This window comes from Epinephelus lanceolatus, chromosome 5, assembly GCF_041903045.1.
Source record: "Epinephelus lanceolatus isolate andai-2023 chromosome 5, ASM4190304v1, whole genome shotgun sequence".
NCBI classification, from domain to species: Eukaryota; Metazoa; Chordata; class Actinopteri; order Perciformes; family Serranidae; genus Epinephelus; species Epinephelus lanceolatus.
The window spans coordinates 32,958,769-32,976,844 of NC_135738.1; the positions used below are offsets into that span (position 1 = coordinate 32,958,769).

At 41.8% G+C, this 18,076-nt stretch overlaps 2 protein-coding genes across 9 annotated transcripts in view; both read left to right on the forward strand.

The window, feature by feature from the left end:
- bicd1a (bicaudal D homolog 1a) overlaps nucleotides 1-13,413 on the forward strand; it is a 44,096-nt gene extending 30,683 nt beyond the window's left edge. The window contains exons 3-10 of one of the 7 annotated variants that reach the window (XM_033635714.2): nucleotides 208-360; nucleotides 1,777-2,274; nucleotides 5,566-5,958; nucleotides 6,089-6,844; nucleotides 6,965-7,116; nucleotides 7,262-7,472; nucleotides 9,508-9,593; nucleotides 11,195-13,413. In XM_033635714.2, the coding sequence (XP_033491605.1) occupies nucleotides 208-360; nucleotides 1,777-2,274; nucleotides 5,566-5,958; nucleotides 6,089-6,844; nucleotides 6,965-7,116; nucleotides 7,262-7,472; nucleotides 9,508-9,593; nucleotides 11,195-11,315 (2,370 nt within the window). In that variant the 3' untranslated portion in view covers nucleotides 11,316-13,413. The other 6 variants (XM_033635716.2, XM_033635715.2, XM_033635717.2 and 3 more) reach the window with 6 other exon arrangements.
- A 1,552-nt stretch (nucleotides 13,414-14,965) lies between these two features.
- Nucleotides 14,966-18,076, forward strand: part of fgd4a (FYVE, RhoGEF and PH domain containing 4a) — a 68,249-nt gene continuing 65,138 nt past the window's right edge. Inside the window, exon 1 of one of the 2 annotated variants that reach the window (XM_078168096.1) lies at nucleotides 14,966-15,189. In XM_078168096.1, the coding sequence (XP_078024222.1) occupies nucleotides 15,087-15,189 (103 nt within the window). In that variant the 5' untranslated portion in view covers nucleotides 14,966-15,086. The remainder of the gene's footprint in view (nucleotides 15,190-18,076) is intronic. The other variant, XM_033635256.2, reaches the window with a different exon arrangement.

Sequence of the window (18,076 nt, forward strand, 5' to 3'; positions counted from 1 at the left end):
ATCCTTATGATATCAGAGAGGAGAAGTGCAGTATGTGTCTTAGAGGAGACTGTAAGTATGTATGAGTGATATTACTTTCTGTGAGCAATGCTGTGTTGGTTATGGATTCAGGTTATGAGCTGACTCCCAATCCTCTTCTCCCTCTCTCTTTCTTGTACCCATCTTTTTCCCCCACTTTTCTTTTTTCATCCCATTTTCTCTCTCCAGAACAACGAGATGCTGGAGCTGCAGAGGAGCCGGATGAGGGAGGAGATCAAGGAGTACAAGTTCAGAGAGACGCGGCTGCTTCAGGATTACACTGAGCTGGAGGAGGAGAACATTACGCTGCAGAAACTGGTGTCAACACTCAAGCAGAGTCAGGTCAGTGTGGAGACCTTCATCATATTAGTTACTCTCACTCACACATTAACTCAGTCAGCTAATTTCTCAGCACACCAGGAAGCTTTGCCTCAGACAGATTTGTCATCGCCTTCAGTGATGAGGCACTAAATAAACTCCATCTCAGCTGAAATAAGTGACTCACTCAATTTCCCAGTATCACTTCCAAACCACCTCCAAGTGTGGTTCTCTTTATGTTTTCAGTATTAGATCTAGGATGCACTGGATCAAACTGTGCTCTCATCCAATTGCTCATCATCCTTCATTTCCCTTTAGGAGCCACAGTATCCCCAGCAGTGTCATACAGTGTCTGTATGGGCGAGTAGATTAAAGTCATAAGTCAATGTAGAGTCATTTTTATGATGTAAGACTTAAATATTGCTGATCTTACATTACAGTAAAAGTAAGTTAAAAACAATGTTTTTTTCTGAAATGTAATAAAAATGAGTGCCTTATCTTGCTTCGTAAGCAAATGCAAATTGCAAATGATTTTGTAACAACAAAATCTAGACACATTTTTGGATCAAGTTACGTCTGAAAGCACCACTCATCACTCAAATACGGTTTTGTCACATTATACATTTCAAGATTTTGAATCAAAAGCAGTGTGGTGTTTGGTTTTAGTCCATATCACCTGGCTCTAAATAATTATAATAATTATAATAATAATAATGATAATAATGATAACAGAAAACAAATATTTTAAAGGGGAAAACACTTTCAAAAGTCTTAGTAAGACCAAGTCATTGTTTTGCAAGTCAGGTCACAAGTCAACTCACAAGTCAAGACTGACAAGTCCCAAGCCCTAAACCTTGAGTTTTGAGTCCTAAACAAGTCATAATGTGCTCTTCACCAATTGTAATGCTATTTTAACATCAGAGTAATGAATTATTACATTTACAAAAATTATGAATGGTTTTTAAGGTTTGTATTATCTGTCGAAACAAGTTAGAATAAAAGTTGTGCTGACATTGCACTTTTATGTAGCACGTTCAACCAGTACCACAACAGAATTATTTTATATGGTTTTGTCCTGTTTCTTTATCTTTAACTCGTCTCATGTTGAAAAAATGTCCATAATTCTTTCTTCCCAAATTGGCCTTGGGGGAAGGTATCAATTATTTTTAAGTCAAATGGTTCAAGTCCAAGTTAAGTCACAAGTGTATTGAAGTCGAGTTGCAAGTCTTTTTGATTTTGTCGAGTCGGGTCTAAAGTTGTCCATTTGTGTTGAGTCTGACTTGAGTCCAAGTCACGTGACTCGAGTCCACACTCTGTTAATATGTGCTTTTTTAAAACTCATCTGCTGCTATTTCGTGTTAGCGAATTATGTAATTAAATTCAATGGTCTCCACCCTTTTCTTTCTCCTGTTCTGGCCTGTCCTTTCTGTTGCTCCTCAGGTGGAGTATGAGGGACTAAAACATGAAATTAAAGTACTCGAGGAGGAGACCGTTCTCCTCAACAGTCAGCTGGAGGATGCATTACGTCTGAAGGACATCTCCGAGGGTCAGCTGGAGGAGGCCCTGGACGCCCTCAAGAATGAGCGCGAGCAGAAGAACAACCTAAGAAAGGAACTGGCCCACCACCTCAGCCTGAGCGACAGCGTCTACGGAGCCGGGGCCCATCTGGCACTCACCGTCACTGGTGTTGAAGGCCTCAAGTTCCCTGACGAGACCAACGGAACAAATGGCACCAACGGCACCACCATCCCTGCTGCTAACGGCAACAATGAGGACTGCAACCGCCGCAACGGCCACGTTCACACAGGCACCGGATTGGCTAAGATGAACGGGGAATACCGACCAGGCCGGAAAGGAGAAGGCCTGCACCCCGTGCCTGACCTGTTCAGTGAGCTCAACCTGTCGGAGATGCAGAAGCTCAAACAGCAGCTGCTACAGGTGGGTTGTAAGAAAATATAGCAGGCTTTTATAGCAGTGTCTGTAAATCCCACAATAAATAATATAACCCAAGTAAAATCAGCAGTGTTGACTTGCAGCAGCTAGAAAGCACTTATTCTACTTCAGCCCTTTGAATATAATTTTCAAGGTCAGTACTGACGACACTTGAACATCACATTGGTTTTTACTGTCTGGAAGACTTCAGTCGCTTTAAAGCTGATACCAACGCTAACCCCAAGACAATTCACTGCAGTTCACAGCACATTAGAAGATGGCTGTATTGATCCAATTTTCCACAGTACATTTCAGTTTGTAGTGTAGAGACTGTGGCGTCTTATCAATCAACTGGCTGCATTCTGTGTGGGTGTGTGTCTTTGTTCAGTGTTCATTGCTGCACTGTTGAAAGCAGCCATGGTCGCTGTTTGTCACTGGTAACAGTAAGGAAATGACAAGGTGATGACAGTCTGGGAAAGAGAAGGAAAAGCATCATGTAATACTACAGGCTTTACTGAATACAAATTAGGCCACTGAAACAGCATTGAAATCTTATACACAGAATCCATCTACACAAAATGTACATACTTAAACACATGATAATTAAATTATTTTGGCAGTGACAGACCACACACACGTGCTTTTCAGCTTATATCAATGCCCATATGAAGTGTATATCATGCTCTGTATATACTGTATGCTTTCATGTGTGCTGATATCTTCTACCAAATCATAGCAATGCAAAAAGAGTCCAGCAGTAGAGGCAGTGCATTTGCGTGTACCATAGGGAGCCCTGTCAGGGTGATTAGTGTCCAGTGGGCACAGAGAGCAGATGTAGGGGCAAGACAGAGACAGAAACTGACTATATTCTGCTTTTAGTTTGGAGACAAGGGGACAAAAATAGAGTCCTAACTGAGAAACGAGACCCAAAGAGGGAGGGAAAATGACATAGAAGTTCTTTGTCTACAGGCGCTGTACACTTCTACACATGTACTTTCATATCACAGTTAGCTCTAACATTGCATTGTGATATGCTACATCTATATAAATAGAAAGTATAAATCTGGAGCTTATATAATATAGTGTAGGAACTGTCTTTCTCTCACTTATGCACTGAGTCACCTGAATGCAACACATGCTAATAAGTAGGCACTCCACACAAGATAAATACATGGTGTGTTCAATGACATAAAAATCATATGCAGATTAGAGTCATGCTAAAATCTAATTAAGTCATTACTGTTCATTTTTTTGCCCCTAGCTGAGCTCCTCTGGGAAATAAAGAATCAGATCAGTGGCTGCTATATTAGCAGTGTGCCTTTCTCTGTAAACCCAATTACCTAGTAATCAATTTTCTCTTTCAAGTTGATTACCAACGTTGTAGACGCCAGCAGCATCGGGCTTCTACTTGCCAGTTGAATTTTTTAAAATCAATTTAGTCTTTGTCAATATGGGCACTGTTAGAGAGCACACACAATTTCATCTTAGGTGTCACCCAAAGCAGTAATCACCATTGACAGTTTTTAAATGTATCTATTTGCTTTGCCTCCTTTGGCGATTGAAGAGTCAGATTAAAGTTTTACCCTTTCAGCACTAGGGGAGCACACCCCTCTTTTTGGATGACTGATAAAGAAGTAATTAAAATATGCACTAAAGTTTGGCTGCCATTATCTGCACTATGGGTGTAACGGTTCACGAAATTCACTGTTGAGGTTTGAAACACAAACAGTACTTTTTCGACACAGCAAAAAAGTGTAAATGCAGGTAAATTTCCTTGATTTTTAACATTTTTGATTTATAAAAACGTCATAATGAATATTCTTTTTTGACCTTGAACAATGATGGAGCTGCATCTGGGTGACCTGTTTTCTTGGGTTTCCTCTCAGCACCTTTAAACCAAAAACAGTTCTTTATTAAATATAAAATCTAGTATTGTAGTTATAAAGAAATACAAACAAAAGAGGCAAGTCTGTTTCTGAAATGCCAGAGAAATTTCCTTGTTTTGTGAATTTTTAAACATGACATCATAATTTGAGCCTCTGTTTTTTTACAGTCTGGGTGAAATGGGTTTCAGTTACATTTAGCATGTTTGTAAAAGCCTACATTTTCCACTACAGAGTAAGGTCTCATATGTGTGTCTATAAATGTAACATTATCAGTTGCTATGGTGATTCCTTTTTCCATGTTTAAGTCAGTTCGGAATGGTTGCCTAAATGCTGCAGGGATAACAGCTTGTAGCTTGTGTTGCTCCTTGTTTTCATCTAGTTCCATCTATTGACACACATGGGTGATGTATGGATAAATGAGAAGTCATGTTTGAAATATTCCCACTGATGTAACCTATTGCAGCAGATGTGACATACCGTTGTTTTTCAAGCCACCATTTCCTCACCATCACCCTCATAATTCAAAGCGAAGCCAAAGTGGCTCCAATTTCCAAACCTGTAGGTTATCAGAGGATCTTCTATTTCTGGTCTGGTAATGGCATTACTAACAGCACTGCAATGAGCTAGCATATCATAGCTGCCTCCAAGTGTGTCTCACTGGAGTAAAATATATTGGTTTGGGGTGAGAGGGGCAGACAGCTCATTGCCTGTTAAGTCATGTGTGCTGCCATGTTGAGCGAGAACATCATGTGTCCCACAATTTAAGCTGTATGTTTTATTTTCCAAATGTCATAGGATTAGTTAGGTTTGTAATTTGTCCTGAACTGAAAGCCATGTACCGAACGGTTTAATGCAAATTTGTGTATTGTTACACCCCTAATCCTTACCAACAGTTTTTAAGTCAAGCAAGCTGAGCAACACGTTATTACACACATGTATACAGTCAGATATACAGGTCAACTGATGCATTGTTGGTCCAAAGACATTTGCTTGTGTTTGTTCTCTTGCTGCTTAAAAATGGTGGTTGCATAGTACGTTGTCTTTATCTTTGTAAGCTCCTTAATATTATGGAGTTGTGCAGGTCATACTGATTATACATTTGTGTAAGTGAGCCTGAGTCCTGCCCATACTGTAGGCTATATCAGCAGCGTCTGAATATTGCTGTTTTCATCTTAATTTTATTATGAGAAAATGCTTTAGGTGAAATTTGCCTGTAGCTGATTGTCAGAACTTGGAAGTCACGCATCAGTGCAGTGTATTACATAATAATATATAAATATATAAAGTTATAAAAGTGAAAAGCCTTGGATTTAAAACACTTTCACAGTTTTTTTTATATCAGTAACACCTATGCAGCTGTATTCTTCCGTCACTGTCTTGACTGCCTCCCATTTATCCTCCCATCCTGCAGGTGGAGCGTGAGAAGGCGGTGCTGCTCATGAACCTGCAGGAGTCACAGACCCAGCTTCAGCACACACAGGGCGCCCTGAGCGAGCAGAATGAGCGGGTTCATCGCCTCACGGAGCGCGTCAACGGTATGAAATGTCTGAATGGAGACAAAGAGCTGGATGACCCACAGGAGAGTGAGAAACCCGATGGTGGTTCCTCATCACCACCAGCCAATGGTCACTGTGACCTAGACATCAATGGCTTCGAGGTCCTGGAGTGTAAGTACAAGGTGGCAGTGACAGAGGTGATCGACCTGAAAGCAGAGCTCAAGGTGCTGAAGGAGAAGTACAACCAGGCTGTGGAAGGGCACGGAGAGAGCCACAGTGACGACAGGGTCCAGGCACTGACTGAACAGGTTTGTCATTGTTACATGTATAGTTGTGCGTCATTTGACTTTTGCAACCAAATATCCTTTTGACTGGATGCTAACTCAGTTCTGTTTTGCACCCTGTAATGTTCCAAATGTTCAACTGATTTCTTCCAAGCAGGTAACACATTTGGAGCGTAGTTATCGTGAAAGCAGGGAGAAGGTGGCAAGTCTGGAGGCAGAGCTTCGAGCAGCCGCGAGCACAGCCACCGAGAGCCAGGGCATGCTGAACACAGCACAAGATGAGCTGGTAACCTTCAGTGAGGAGCTGGCGCAGCTCTACCATCATGTCTGTCTGTGCAACAACGAGACGCCCAACCGTGTCATGCTGGACTACTACCGCCAGAGCCGCGTCACACGCAGTGGCAGCCTGAAAGGCTCGGATGACCATCGGGCTTTGCTCTCCCCCCGCCTGGCACGACGCCTCGCTGCAGCATCAGCAGCCTGCTCCTCCGAACCCCCACGAAGTCCCATGGACTCCCCATCCAAAGACGGCCATCACAATGAGACAACAAACAACACAGTGGACTCCTGCAATAGCAGCCCCACCCGTAACCCCACGGGCTCCCCTAGCATCAGCATCTCACCTTGCCCATCTCCAGTGCCCTCAGAGGCAGGTGGGGACCTGCGGAAGGAGCCCATGAATATCTACAACCTGAACGCCATCATCAGAGACCAGATCAAACACCTCCAGCGGGCTGTGGATCGCTCACTGCAGTTGTCCAGACAGAGGGCTGCAGCCAGAGAGTTGGCGCCTATGCTTGACAAGGACAAGGAGTTGTGCATGGAGGAGATACTCAAACTAAAATCCCTGCTTAGTACCAAAAGAGAGCAGATAGCCACACTCAGGCTGGTGCTGAAAGCCAATAAACAGGTGAAAGAGGAATTTCCTTTGTAATATCCACGCAAACTTATTTGCCCTTTCTGTGTCAGATGTCATCTGAATCAGGCCGTCATGGTGTAATGATGATATGTTAAATTATCCGCATTGCAGACAGCAGAGGTTGCACTGGCAAATTTGAAGAGCAAGTACGAAAATGAAAAGTCGATGGTGACAGAGACCATGATGAAGCTGAGGAACGAGTTGAAGGCTCTTAAAGAAGACGCAGCCACCTTCTCGTCTCTCAGGGCCATGTTTGCCACAAGGTGAGAGGGTAAATCTGAGGCCACAAGGCTGGGGAAGTGAATATTTTGACTTCCCTTGATATATACTTGCTTGTGTCAGAGAAATATCCCACTAAAACTTTGTCTCTTCCCTCTGTAACTTTTCTCTCTCTCTCTCTCTCTGTAGATGTGACGAATATGTTACCCAGCTGGATGAGATGCAGAGGCAGCTGGCGGCGGCAGAGGATGAGAAAAAGACATTGAACTCCCTCCTCCGTATGGCCATCCAACAGAAGCTGGCGTTGACCCAACGGCTGGAGGATCTGGAGTTCGATCACGAGCAGACTCACCGTGGCCGCGGCGCTAAAGTGCCCAAGATTAAAAGCAGCCCGCCCAAAGTAAGTGGCAGAGGCGCTTTCACAGCTCCCTCCAGTCCCACCAGGCTCCACAGCCCCTCCATTATCACCACCCACACCCTGAACACCTCCCTGACCCTCACTAGCCCTCCCTCTGTCGAACTAACCGCCTGTCCATCCATGTCTGTGTGGACTTCACACGCACTTTCTGAAACAATCCAGACCTCAGCTCCAACTCTTCCACCTAACATCAGTTTCCCTCATTTGTCCCTGGCCACCCAGCCAATCACGGTAGACCCTGAGCTGCTCACCTTAGAGTTCAGACGACTCATTTATTCAAGACATGACATAGGTCGACTGTCTCTATCTTACAGCACTGGTACTCCTACCTCAGTATCACCTCACCTTCGGAGAAGGCGATGATTCATCGTCATCGCCACACCCATCTTTGCACACAGTTCCCCTAATTCCACTGGATTAAGTACAGATACAGAGAGGAGGAAAAACTGGTTTCGCATTTTTGTGGTTTGAACATGCAGCAACACTCAGGAACAGGAGGCCCCTGACAGCTTGCTCCATCCTCAAAGCAGCACTGATCAGCCTTTTTGTTATTGTTAAGGTTGGACTGCATAGAGTTTAATAATGAACGTCCCTATGAATGTGATATCAGGCATCTATCTGCATAGCTGCTACCATCAACTGTGACATCATGTATCACTCTTGTAGAAGACTGAGAGGTGTTTTAAAGTGAAAACAAAGCAAAAAATGGCTGCAGCCTCTGCTTCAGCATCCAGTGACTCACAGCACCTCCCTGTGGAAAAGTTTGTAGATTACATGTTAGATTTTTTTTTTTATTATTAATAAAATGTAATTCATCTCATCTCTTCCATAAAACTAATATGTTAACTAACTAATATGTTGTAATTATATGTTGTAAAATGACACTTCCTACAGTTCATCCTTGCATGCCTTTTTTGTTGCATCTAAAGTTCTGCCAAAAAGCATTTGACAGGCTGAAAGTGTGTTTAATAGCCTTGTTGCCTACAGTAGTATGGAAACCAGTCAGACCTCCTCTCTGTGCCTCGACCTCCTACCTCCTACTCCATGTGTAGTTTCAGAAAGGAAGCTAAACAATTTCTCCCTCCACTGATGCCCCAATGTCTCGACCAACCTCTCACTGTATTCCCATTTTTCTCCACTAGATGGCAGCATCTGAAAACATTTCTCCTTCCTGTCAAATGCTGTTTGACCGCTCTCTCCTTGTCCCTTATCCTACCTCAGATAATCATATAAGTGAAACAGTTTAAACAAGATGTCATATAAAAAACTTTTAAGTAAGAATGTGGAACATGACTAGGTGTGGACTGTGGAAAAAAACCTGATGAAAATAACAGAGCAGCAGGTGTTGTGGAGTTGAGCAGGATGGGATTGTTCAGCAATAGCCCCGCTGTGTCTGTCCTCCTCTTTCTGTGCTGTACAAATCAATATAAAGTTGGGTTTGCAAGTGTGTGTAAATATGTCCATGTCTGTGTGTCTTTTCTCTGTTTTTTGTCTGTTCTCCACCTCCTGTGCTGATTGTCTAAGTGTGCAGAGACTGGCCCTGTCAGTGTGCTCAGATGAGACTGGTTTCTTTACATCCACACTATGAAATCATACACTGTAATTGACACTGACTTAGGTTATGTATCTTGTTTTTCTTTCTTCCTTTTGCTCATATTTCCTTTCTTGCTCCCTTCTCTCAGGCTTTCCCATTCATTACATCCCGAAACACAAATTTTCCATGGCAGGAGAGTCACATTTCTCATCCAGGAGAAACAAAATGAGGATGATTATCCCCTCAATTATGCAAATTAATAAATAGCACCATGCTATTGTGTAGCAGCGCCATGAGAACAACTGAACACACACCAGGATCAGACTGGTGCTTAAGTATAAAAATCAGACCTCCCTTAGCAGCAAACCAGTAGTACTCTCACTGTCTCTGACAAGGTCTTCCCCTGTCTTGTCCTCCGTGATTTCTCTGTCCTATTGTCTAACCCTGAGTGTCACCACTCTGTATATCTGTCTAATTTATCAGTTTCTTGTAGATTGTCAGCAGCCTGCTGCCTCAGTACCGTCACTCTCCCCACAACTAAGGCGAGGGAGAACCTCCCTAGCGCGCAGGTAACAAGCTGTAGAACCTGCTAGTAGTAGGCTCATCGATATCTATCTATCTATCTATCTATCTATCTATCTATCACACGCCATAATAAACATGTTATTCACATTCTCTTAAATGCACATATGCACATATCTTTTTTTTTTTTGTGGTTGCGCACCTGCATCCAGACAGGATAAATAGTGCTGCATGCTCTCAGTTTTCACACTTTATTATTAACTAGTTATTAACAGGTTATGGCTGAGGCCCATGACTTGCATAAATGATTAACACTGGGGAGTGAAGGAATTGTCATTTTCCATTGCATGTGAAGTTTTGCATGGCAGTATTAAATACATGCTTTTACATAATTGCAATTTTTATTAAAATAAAGATGTACTTTCAAAGTTCAAGACTAACTGTAGATGTGCACTGTAGTTTCCCCTCTTACGGAACTTTTTTTTTTTTTAATAGCAGCCCCTTCCCATTGAAGGAAAAGATCTGATTAATGATGGAAGTGTCACATAAAGCCATGCCACTTAGCCATTAGCTGTAGTTAGCATCATTAGCTTCACCTGTGTGTTAAAAGTCAAGACATCCATTGCCAGGAATGTTTGAGTTTACCAACAACATTATTTTTGTCAGTGTACTGAAACATTCATACATGGCAACTAGGATACTGCTGACAGATCTGAGACCATGTTGGGTTTTAATGTTGTGCTGGTTAGTCTCTCTCAAAACTGTTACGTTTTGTAGATGTTCTCACCAAATACTTTGGTTGAAATATGGCATGAACAGCCTCTTCTTTGTCTCTGGGTGGTATTAAAGGACTAGTTTGACTTTTTGGGGAAAATGTTTATTGGTTTCTTGCCAAGCAAACGGAAAAAATTGATACCACTCTTGTGTCTGTACACTAAATACGATGTTGCCAGTCAAAGCCAATTAGCTTAGCATCACACAAATAAAAGCTAGTTATGAGTTAGCATGTTAGCGCTTCTGGTTCCCTCGTCTTGAGTGGGGTTTTAGATAGACTTTCATGTTTTGTTCTACGTCAGTGGAGCTTTTATGTGTCTTAAAATATCAGCTGCTAACAAGTGCTGCTAACAAACCCCAGAGTGTGTTTTCTGCAATGATCCAAAATACAATGGAAAAATCCCATAGGCTTTTTGATGATGGAAGTAGGGTAATGCTAACTTCATCCTTTCAGATCTCTATCCCTTGGCCGGTTGCAATAACTTTCTGGACTCTCTTTCTGGTTGGCAACCTCCCAATGACAACAGACTACAGGGAGATTTTGATACCTTTTGGTGAAGCTGGGCTAACTGACAATTAGTTAAGCTAATTGGCCGCTTGCAACAGCTTTATATTTAGCATTCAGACATTAGAGTGGTGTCAATGTTTTCATCTCAGCCTTTGGTAAGAAAGTGAATAAGTGTATTTTACATACAAAAAGTTGAACTTTTCCTTTCAGAAAACCACAATAGTCTTTTTGCCCTCATCACATGTTGCATTTTTGTTTGCTGATTTGGTGTAATCTTATTCTTCCAATAACTGTCCCCTCTTCTTACCCCATTGTCTGTTTTACTCAATGTCATTTTTCCTCTCCTGTCTCTCTGCATTCTTTCAGTCCTAAATTTTTGGCAGACCTCCAGGAACATCATGCAGTCCTGTCCAGCGGCAGTACCCTTCTCTCTCCCTGCGACCCTCGTAACTGTCTGGCCCAGCAACCCCAACCCCCCGGCTCCTAACCTCACTGTTCCAGCCCAGGTCCATGACTCGGTCTGGTAGGAGTCATGCAGAGACAGAGACGCTCTGGATGGGGGTTCCCTCAGTTTAACTCCCCCCGCAATCCAGCAGTCCCACCTGGTGCTTACTGGACTCTGTGACCCCCCTAAGCGCTACATGGTCCGGCCCTTGGCAGGCCTCCTGGTTACCTGGGTCGCAGAAGAAGAGCAGGACGCTCTCTTCTTCTCTGGAAGTGACACCCTGTCCTGGAAAGGATTGAACTGAGGCGCAAAATGAGTGACAAATCACGGGAACCTTTTCCCTTATTAAGTATTTATTTATAGTTTATTTACTATTTATTTACTATTATTGATTTATGACAAGTTTCTGAGATATTTATTACTGGAATGTTTTTTTTTCTGTGTTTGTTGGTCAATCTCCAGTATGGAAATCAAGACGTGTTTTACTGCTGTGGTGAAGACTTCAGTGATCAGACAATTTAGCACATTCACTACTGTTCATGGCCAATTTTGTTTTCCTAAACAAAGACAAACCAACCAAAACCAGAGCTACAAAACTTGTTTCTGGTCTAGTGAACAGGTTTAAAACTTGCCTAACCATACTCTACAGCATTTAAAATATTACATTTTGTCAGTATATTAATGAAAACATATGTATGCCACTTTTACATAGGAGTGTTAGAGTACATTGGGGTTGACGTTGCAGACAGACTAATGAAGGTAATCACTTTATTACAAGGAAATCATTTCTTGTGGTGGTGACGGGTGGATTTCAACTACATTTCTAACGTCACTAGTCTTTCTTGGGATGCTTGTGTTTTTTTATACAGATTTTTTTTTTGCAAATCATGTGCATAAAGACTATTTTATACCTTCTATGATTTGTATTTATTTTTACAGCAGACTCTAGTGACAGGGTTGTGTCTATTATGTAGCTCAGATCTCCTCAGAGACTGGGATAAGCGAGAGACTGAGTGTTTGAGATGAGGACTAGGGCTGTTGGCCTGAGTTTTTTGCCTTTTTTGAATTGCACAGGTTTAAGTGACCATGGAGTGAACTGACCTCCATCTTTTTAACATTAGTTAAGAGCAGAGGATTCCCCAGAGGTGCGCCTCCTCTAGACTTTCTGTCACTGTCATGTCAACATTGTATTCTCCCCGTAAAGTATTCTCTGTCTTCTCTGTGAACTCTTTCGCTATCGTATGGGTCAAAGCGCCAGACAACTGTCATGACCACCCTTCGTCCCTCCTCCAATGACAATGACAGAAAAGATTTTTAATATCCCAAGCTACACGTGTCTGTCATCCTAACATCTCCATGTTTAGCTGACCCTACATGCTTCCTCCAAACAGTATGCAGTACTGTCCAAGCACAATTATGCATTATAGCAATACAGTGGTGTCGGTAGACTGATCTGATTAAGATTGACTCAATCTTTCAACCATTTCTGTCACCATGAACTAACCAGCAGGCTGACAAGAAAGGCAAGACAGCAAGAGTACAATAGAGATTTTGTCTCTTGTAGAAACACTGTTTGATCACAGAGGAACGGGGCTGAGTCTGGCTGAGATGGATGTAATGTGTGACGTTTGTTGCATAATTGAAGTCCCATCTCTCTGTCTTTATACCCTCATTATGTCTTCAATGTTAACGCTCTCCTCAGTGCACTGAATACATATTTTTGCCAGATGGATATGAAACGGATAAACCTAAAACTACATAGCCAGTATAGTGTTGTAACGACAGATAAAAAGCTGTTACATCAGCAGTGAATGAGTGGTTTCTTTCTGTTCTCTGTGCGTGTGTTATTTGTTGGTCTCCGTTAACAGTGTAAAGATTGTTACTTTTGCAACTACAGAGTGATGGAAATGTTTGTGGTCCAAAACCCACGCAGGCTCACTGGTGACCTAACTCTCTTGGTTTGTTTGCACAATATAGCAGTGGATGGAGAGAGACTAATCCGATGAAAGAAGAAGAAAAAAAGACATGGTTAAAAAAAGAACAATAGCTGTATGCGACTACAGTGAGTTTAACAGTTTCTCCTCCATTTAAAAACAGTGTTTAATTGGTTTCACAAGTAAATAAAAGACCTGTCCTTGGATTTGTATGTGACTTTGTGTTTGTGTCTGTTTCTCTCAACATCTTAACCAACTAGACAGAAATTATTTTTCTGTATCCACGCATTCACAAACACAGCATGCAAAAGGTTACAGAGAGGTCAATTATAAAGTGACCCTCATAATTATTTTCTCTGCATCACCCTAAGCAGAGCACTTCTGACAGTAAAAGAGAATTACATCTTGTAAAGCATAAAGGACAGAGATTTAAATTAGTAACAAGGACTGTGCTGCAGACAGAGGACGAGAAACAGGAGACATCAGCAGAGATGGTCAGCTTATCTGACAGTAAGAAGGTCATTAGTGGGTTTTGTTACTGAGTGTATGGTACCCTTATTAAATCATAGTCAGATTGGCCCCTTTCTCATCAATGTCTAGGATTAATTGATAGTTGCATTACATATGATTTTGATTGATAATGGTAGGCTATAGTTCTTTACAAGGGTGGTTACCTCACTGACCATGCGTCCACTGGTGAATAAATGCAGCTTTCTATGACAACTGAAAGAAATGAAACTGATCAGAACACAGTTGATGCTCTTTAATGTCCAGTAATATCAAATAACTATGATGTGGTCCCATTTTTTGCTTGCCCATCATGACAACTTATCTGAATATCAAACAACATGAAATAATACATTGCAATATAACTCAGCTTGTCTTGTACAAAACAGAAACTCAATAGTTCAAAATTTATAGAATATTTGAATAGAAAAAACAAAAATTCTGATCAGTTTTTCAATATTTTGACCTACGAGGCTTACAATTATTTTTTTTTAGAATCATAACTTCCCATAAACATGACTTAGTGCTCTAAATTTGGCCAATTACAATGATTATCTCCTTTTTCTTTTTTTTTTAATTTGTGACCCACTATGATGTAATATATATTTACTTGGTATTTGATCATTTAGATTTTTTGATTTGTCTTAATTAGTCACTATTTTGTTGTATTATTTAATCGGTAATTTAACATCTTAAAATAACCAATGAGTATTTCATAGTTATGGCTTATATTCTGAATATGTCATAAATGAGAATTTATGCTGACTTGAGTCAGTTACAGTCATAGTAATGTATAGAGTTCCACTGGCAGATTATTATTGTTGTTGTTGTTGTTATTTATTTATTTATTTATTTTTATATTTATTTATTTTATATTTTTCTTTGTTAATCTCTTTTGGATTTATCTCCAGTTAATATATATACAATGTATATATTCTATTGTTACATTATCCTTGGAATTATATTATATTATATTATATTAGGATAACATGATAATATAATAATTTTGAATCAGTCCCAAATTTTCTTTTCTTTGTGTGTGTGTGTGTGTCGCGATGGCCAACAGTATGCACATTGTCTGGGTGTAACAATAAGGAGATCTGCACCATCAGTACGCACTGAGAGGGGTGAAGGGCGGTGCTTGGGAAACACCCCCATCAAGGTGACAGAGGTCTCAGAGAAAAGTGGATGTCGTCGTTTCAACCCACACGTGTGTTTGTTTGATGTTACTTATTGACCTGCGCAGGCGCGCGCAGAGTACAGCCGCGCGGCTGGACGCCCTACTGGGTTCGACGCAAGGTGTGGACCGCGTTACTCAAACTTGTAATAGTTATTTCCGGTCACTTCGGGTGGGTTTCACTTTTGTGTCTCAATGCTGGAGCGGTCATTGCCTCACAGGAAAATGGAGGGCTTCAGCAGAGTCGCTTTTCGCAGGAAACAACTGAGTTTGGACAGTGAGGAGACAGAACACACAGGTGAGTCTGTAAGGAATGCTGGGGCAGCCTCATCATAACAAAAACAAAAGTATACTCTCCCCAAATTTAGTTGCGTTGAGTGTTCTACACGTTTTGCTCTTGTAAAACTCAGTGCGTCTTAAGATGCCATCTCTCAGCTACTGACTTTTAAAGTCATAACGTCCCTGTATGTCTGGATCCAGTTTGTCCACCTATGGAATCTCCCCTGTGCAGGTCTGAGTGAGAATCTGAAGGATTTCCACAGGTTATAAAGTGTTTAACTGCCTCGCTGGTGACTCAGTGTTATGGCTGCATCAGGTCTTGTATTAGCCATCATGTGTTTTTGTCAGTGTTGTTGGGAAAGCATGGAATGGCCAGACTGTAACACACCTACATTACAGCCCGTGTTTACGCACCACCTCTGAAGTAGTGGCTGCTCAGCAGGTATGAAGCTTTCAGGGGCGAGCCCCAGCTTGTTGTGCAACCATCAACATGCTGGAGGGCATATTTTTCTTCATTCAGAGGATTCCACTCTGTAGGATGTCCTTCAACTATGTCTGCTCAGGATGCAGCTCTAAAGAACATGCAATAAGTTCTTTGACAGGTCCCTGTGCTGTTCAGTGTCTCAGTTTTAAAGCCTGATAGTCTTGGGATCTGTCTCAGCTCAGGCTTCCAGATGTATCTTTCCACAGCTGCAGCCTGGCAGCTGTAACTGAAAGTTTGCCCATGCAGGCTTTAGTCCGATTAAATCGTCTATATTTCCCAGAAAACTGGGATCCAAATACATGTCAGCCCTCCTGCAGTATGTGCTGTCTGGGCATGACCCACTGAGCTTCGTTGGGCTTCGTCTTATCTTGCAACCCTGCGGAGTGCTTGTGCTAACATGCAGCTTGGAACACCATACTGTACCTGCAGCTTGATGTGAACTTTGCTCTGTAGTTGGTTGATAGTGTCACAAGATCAGGCAGGGTGCCTTCAGCTCAGACGGCACAATTGTCTGTCAGCAGTCAGCCTTGGTCACACCTCTCAGGTAATGTCAGGAAGTGAGGTAAATATAAGAACACCCAGATATTATCTGCAAGGAATCATTGTGCGTTGACAATACTGGAGTCAAGTTTACATTCCATTAATCACCATCTGCCCCCTGTATTGCACAATGCTACCAGCTGGTAATATACTGCACAGTGTACTGAGTGCCTTATGATTTAAACACATCTGCTTTGGCCAGTAGATAATAAGAAAATATGCAGTGCTGAATCCAGTGGCTGTTGGAAAGGTTGTTTGCTGCACAGACTCCATCAGGTTTGTGTTTCCTATCGTAGATGTCCCGTCCTCGCAGCTCCAGAAACCATTTCCTCCTGTCATGCGATTGTTTTTGCTCCCCAGTCTCAACGGCGATGTCACTGTTTTATCACCGAGCCACTGTAAACATATCTCTCGTGCTGTTTTTGTGAGCTAACCTTGACATGAACCTTGGTTGCTTTTAGTAAGCACTGATTTCCCCCGCCACGGTTAGATAGTCATTTATTCCGCTTGACTTGGTTCAGTACTACTCCTAATGATCCAACATTTTTATTGTGCCTGGCGGAGTCCGCACGACTTGGATCATGGATATGGTTTCAGTAGTGAGGCAGTAGCCTATTACACTTAAAATGATCCATCGTGCTCTGTTGTTTTGACTCTGTACGTCTATTTTAGAAGATTTACTGGAGTGGTATGAAAGGGGATTTCTTTAGGTTGTTGCCGAAGAAGATGATTTGTTTTCATGTCTGTTTTGATCCATTCTTCTTGGACAGATGGTTTGGAAGCAGCGAGTCATTAAGTCTGTTGTCCTTTCAGCTCTGTCATCTTTGAGTGTAAAGTGCAAAACATTATTATCCTGTCAGCTTCCTGTCAGAGTCAGGGTTGTGCAAATGTGCAATATCAATCTCAACACTATCTTCGGATACCATCACACACTTCAAACAAGGCTATTCATTCCTGTCTCTCTCGTGTGTTTGCCCATATATCTTATTTATATGTTTACAGCACAAATAGCTCTGGGGCATGTAGGTTTGAGCTGGTGTTACCGTGAGGACAGCTGTATCACTCTCCAACAATGAGTGTGTTTGTTTTCTGTCTGCTAACATAGGGGCAGTGGGACTGTATGAATCAGATGCTGTGTGGCCTGCTAGCCTACTGCTTCTGGTATTGTTTCGCCGCACTGGTGCCCATTCATCCTGAGCTGAAGCGTCTCACTGTCCTCCGCTGGCTTTAACTCACTGCAGGCAATAGTGGTTCTCCTGTGCAGCTCAGTTCATGATGGCTTAAAAGATGATTTCTTTTCATATGCCGTGCATCGCTGTACCACATCTATATAAACTAACTCATCAATCATGGCTGCGGGCATGGAGAGGCACTGCTTCATGTCTGATTGGTATTTTGAGTTCTGACAGGTCAGTTGGAAAGTATTTTTCTTTTTCACCTTGCTTTGCACTTTTTTAGCAGAGTTACAGTCTTGTAAATAAGGGATGAGCAGGACAGAAGGTTCATCTTCGCAGAGTAGAAATTATGCTGAGAGAATAAACAAGATATTTACTGCATATGTCCAGAAGCAGTAAACTTCTACTGACAGCATATGCCTTTGTAAATTCAGTTCTTATTATCCCATAAACATTTTGTGCTCTTTATCTTTGACAACAAGACTAGAGCTCCCACATCCAAGCATTTCATCTTCCATTTTGTCCGTCTCTCTACATTGGCATACCCTTCTCTCCATATTAAAGAGGCTCGGTCTAAGGACACAGGTAAAGCAATTTTAGATGCATTATGGGCAAGAGAGTTACAAAGGATCAAAACACCTTCCATTAATGCTAGACTTGAACTTTTTCAGTTTAAAGTCATTCATCCCTTGCATTTCTCCAAGGCT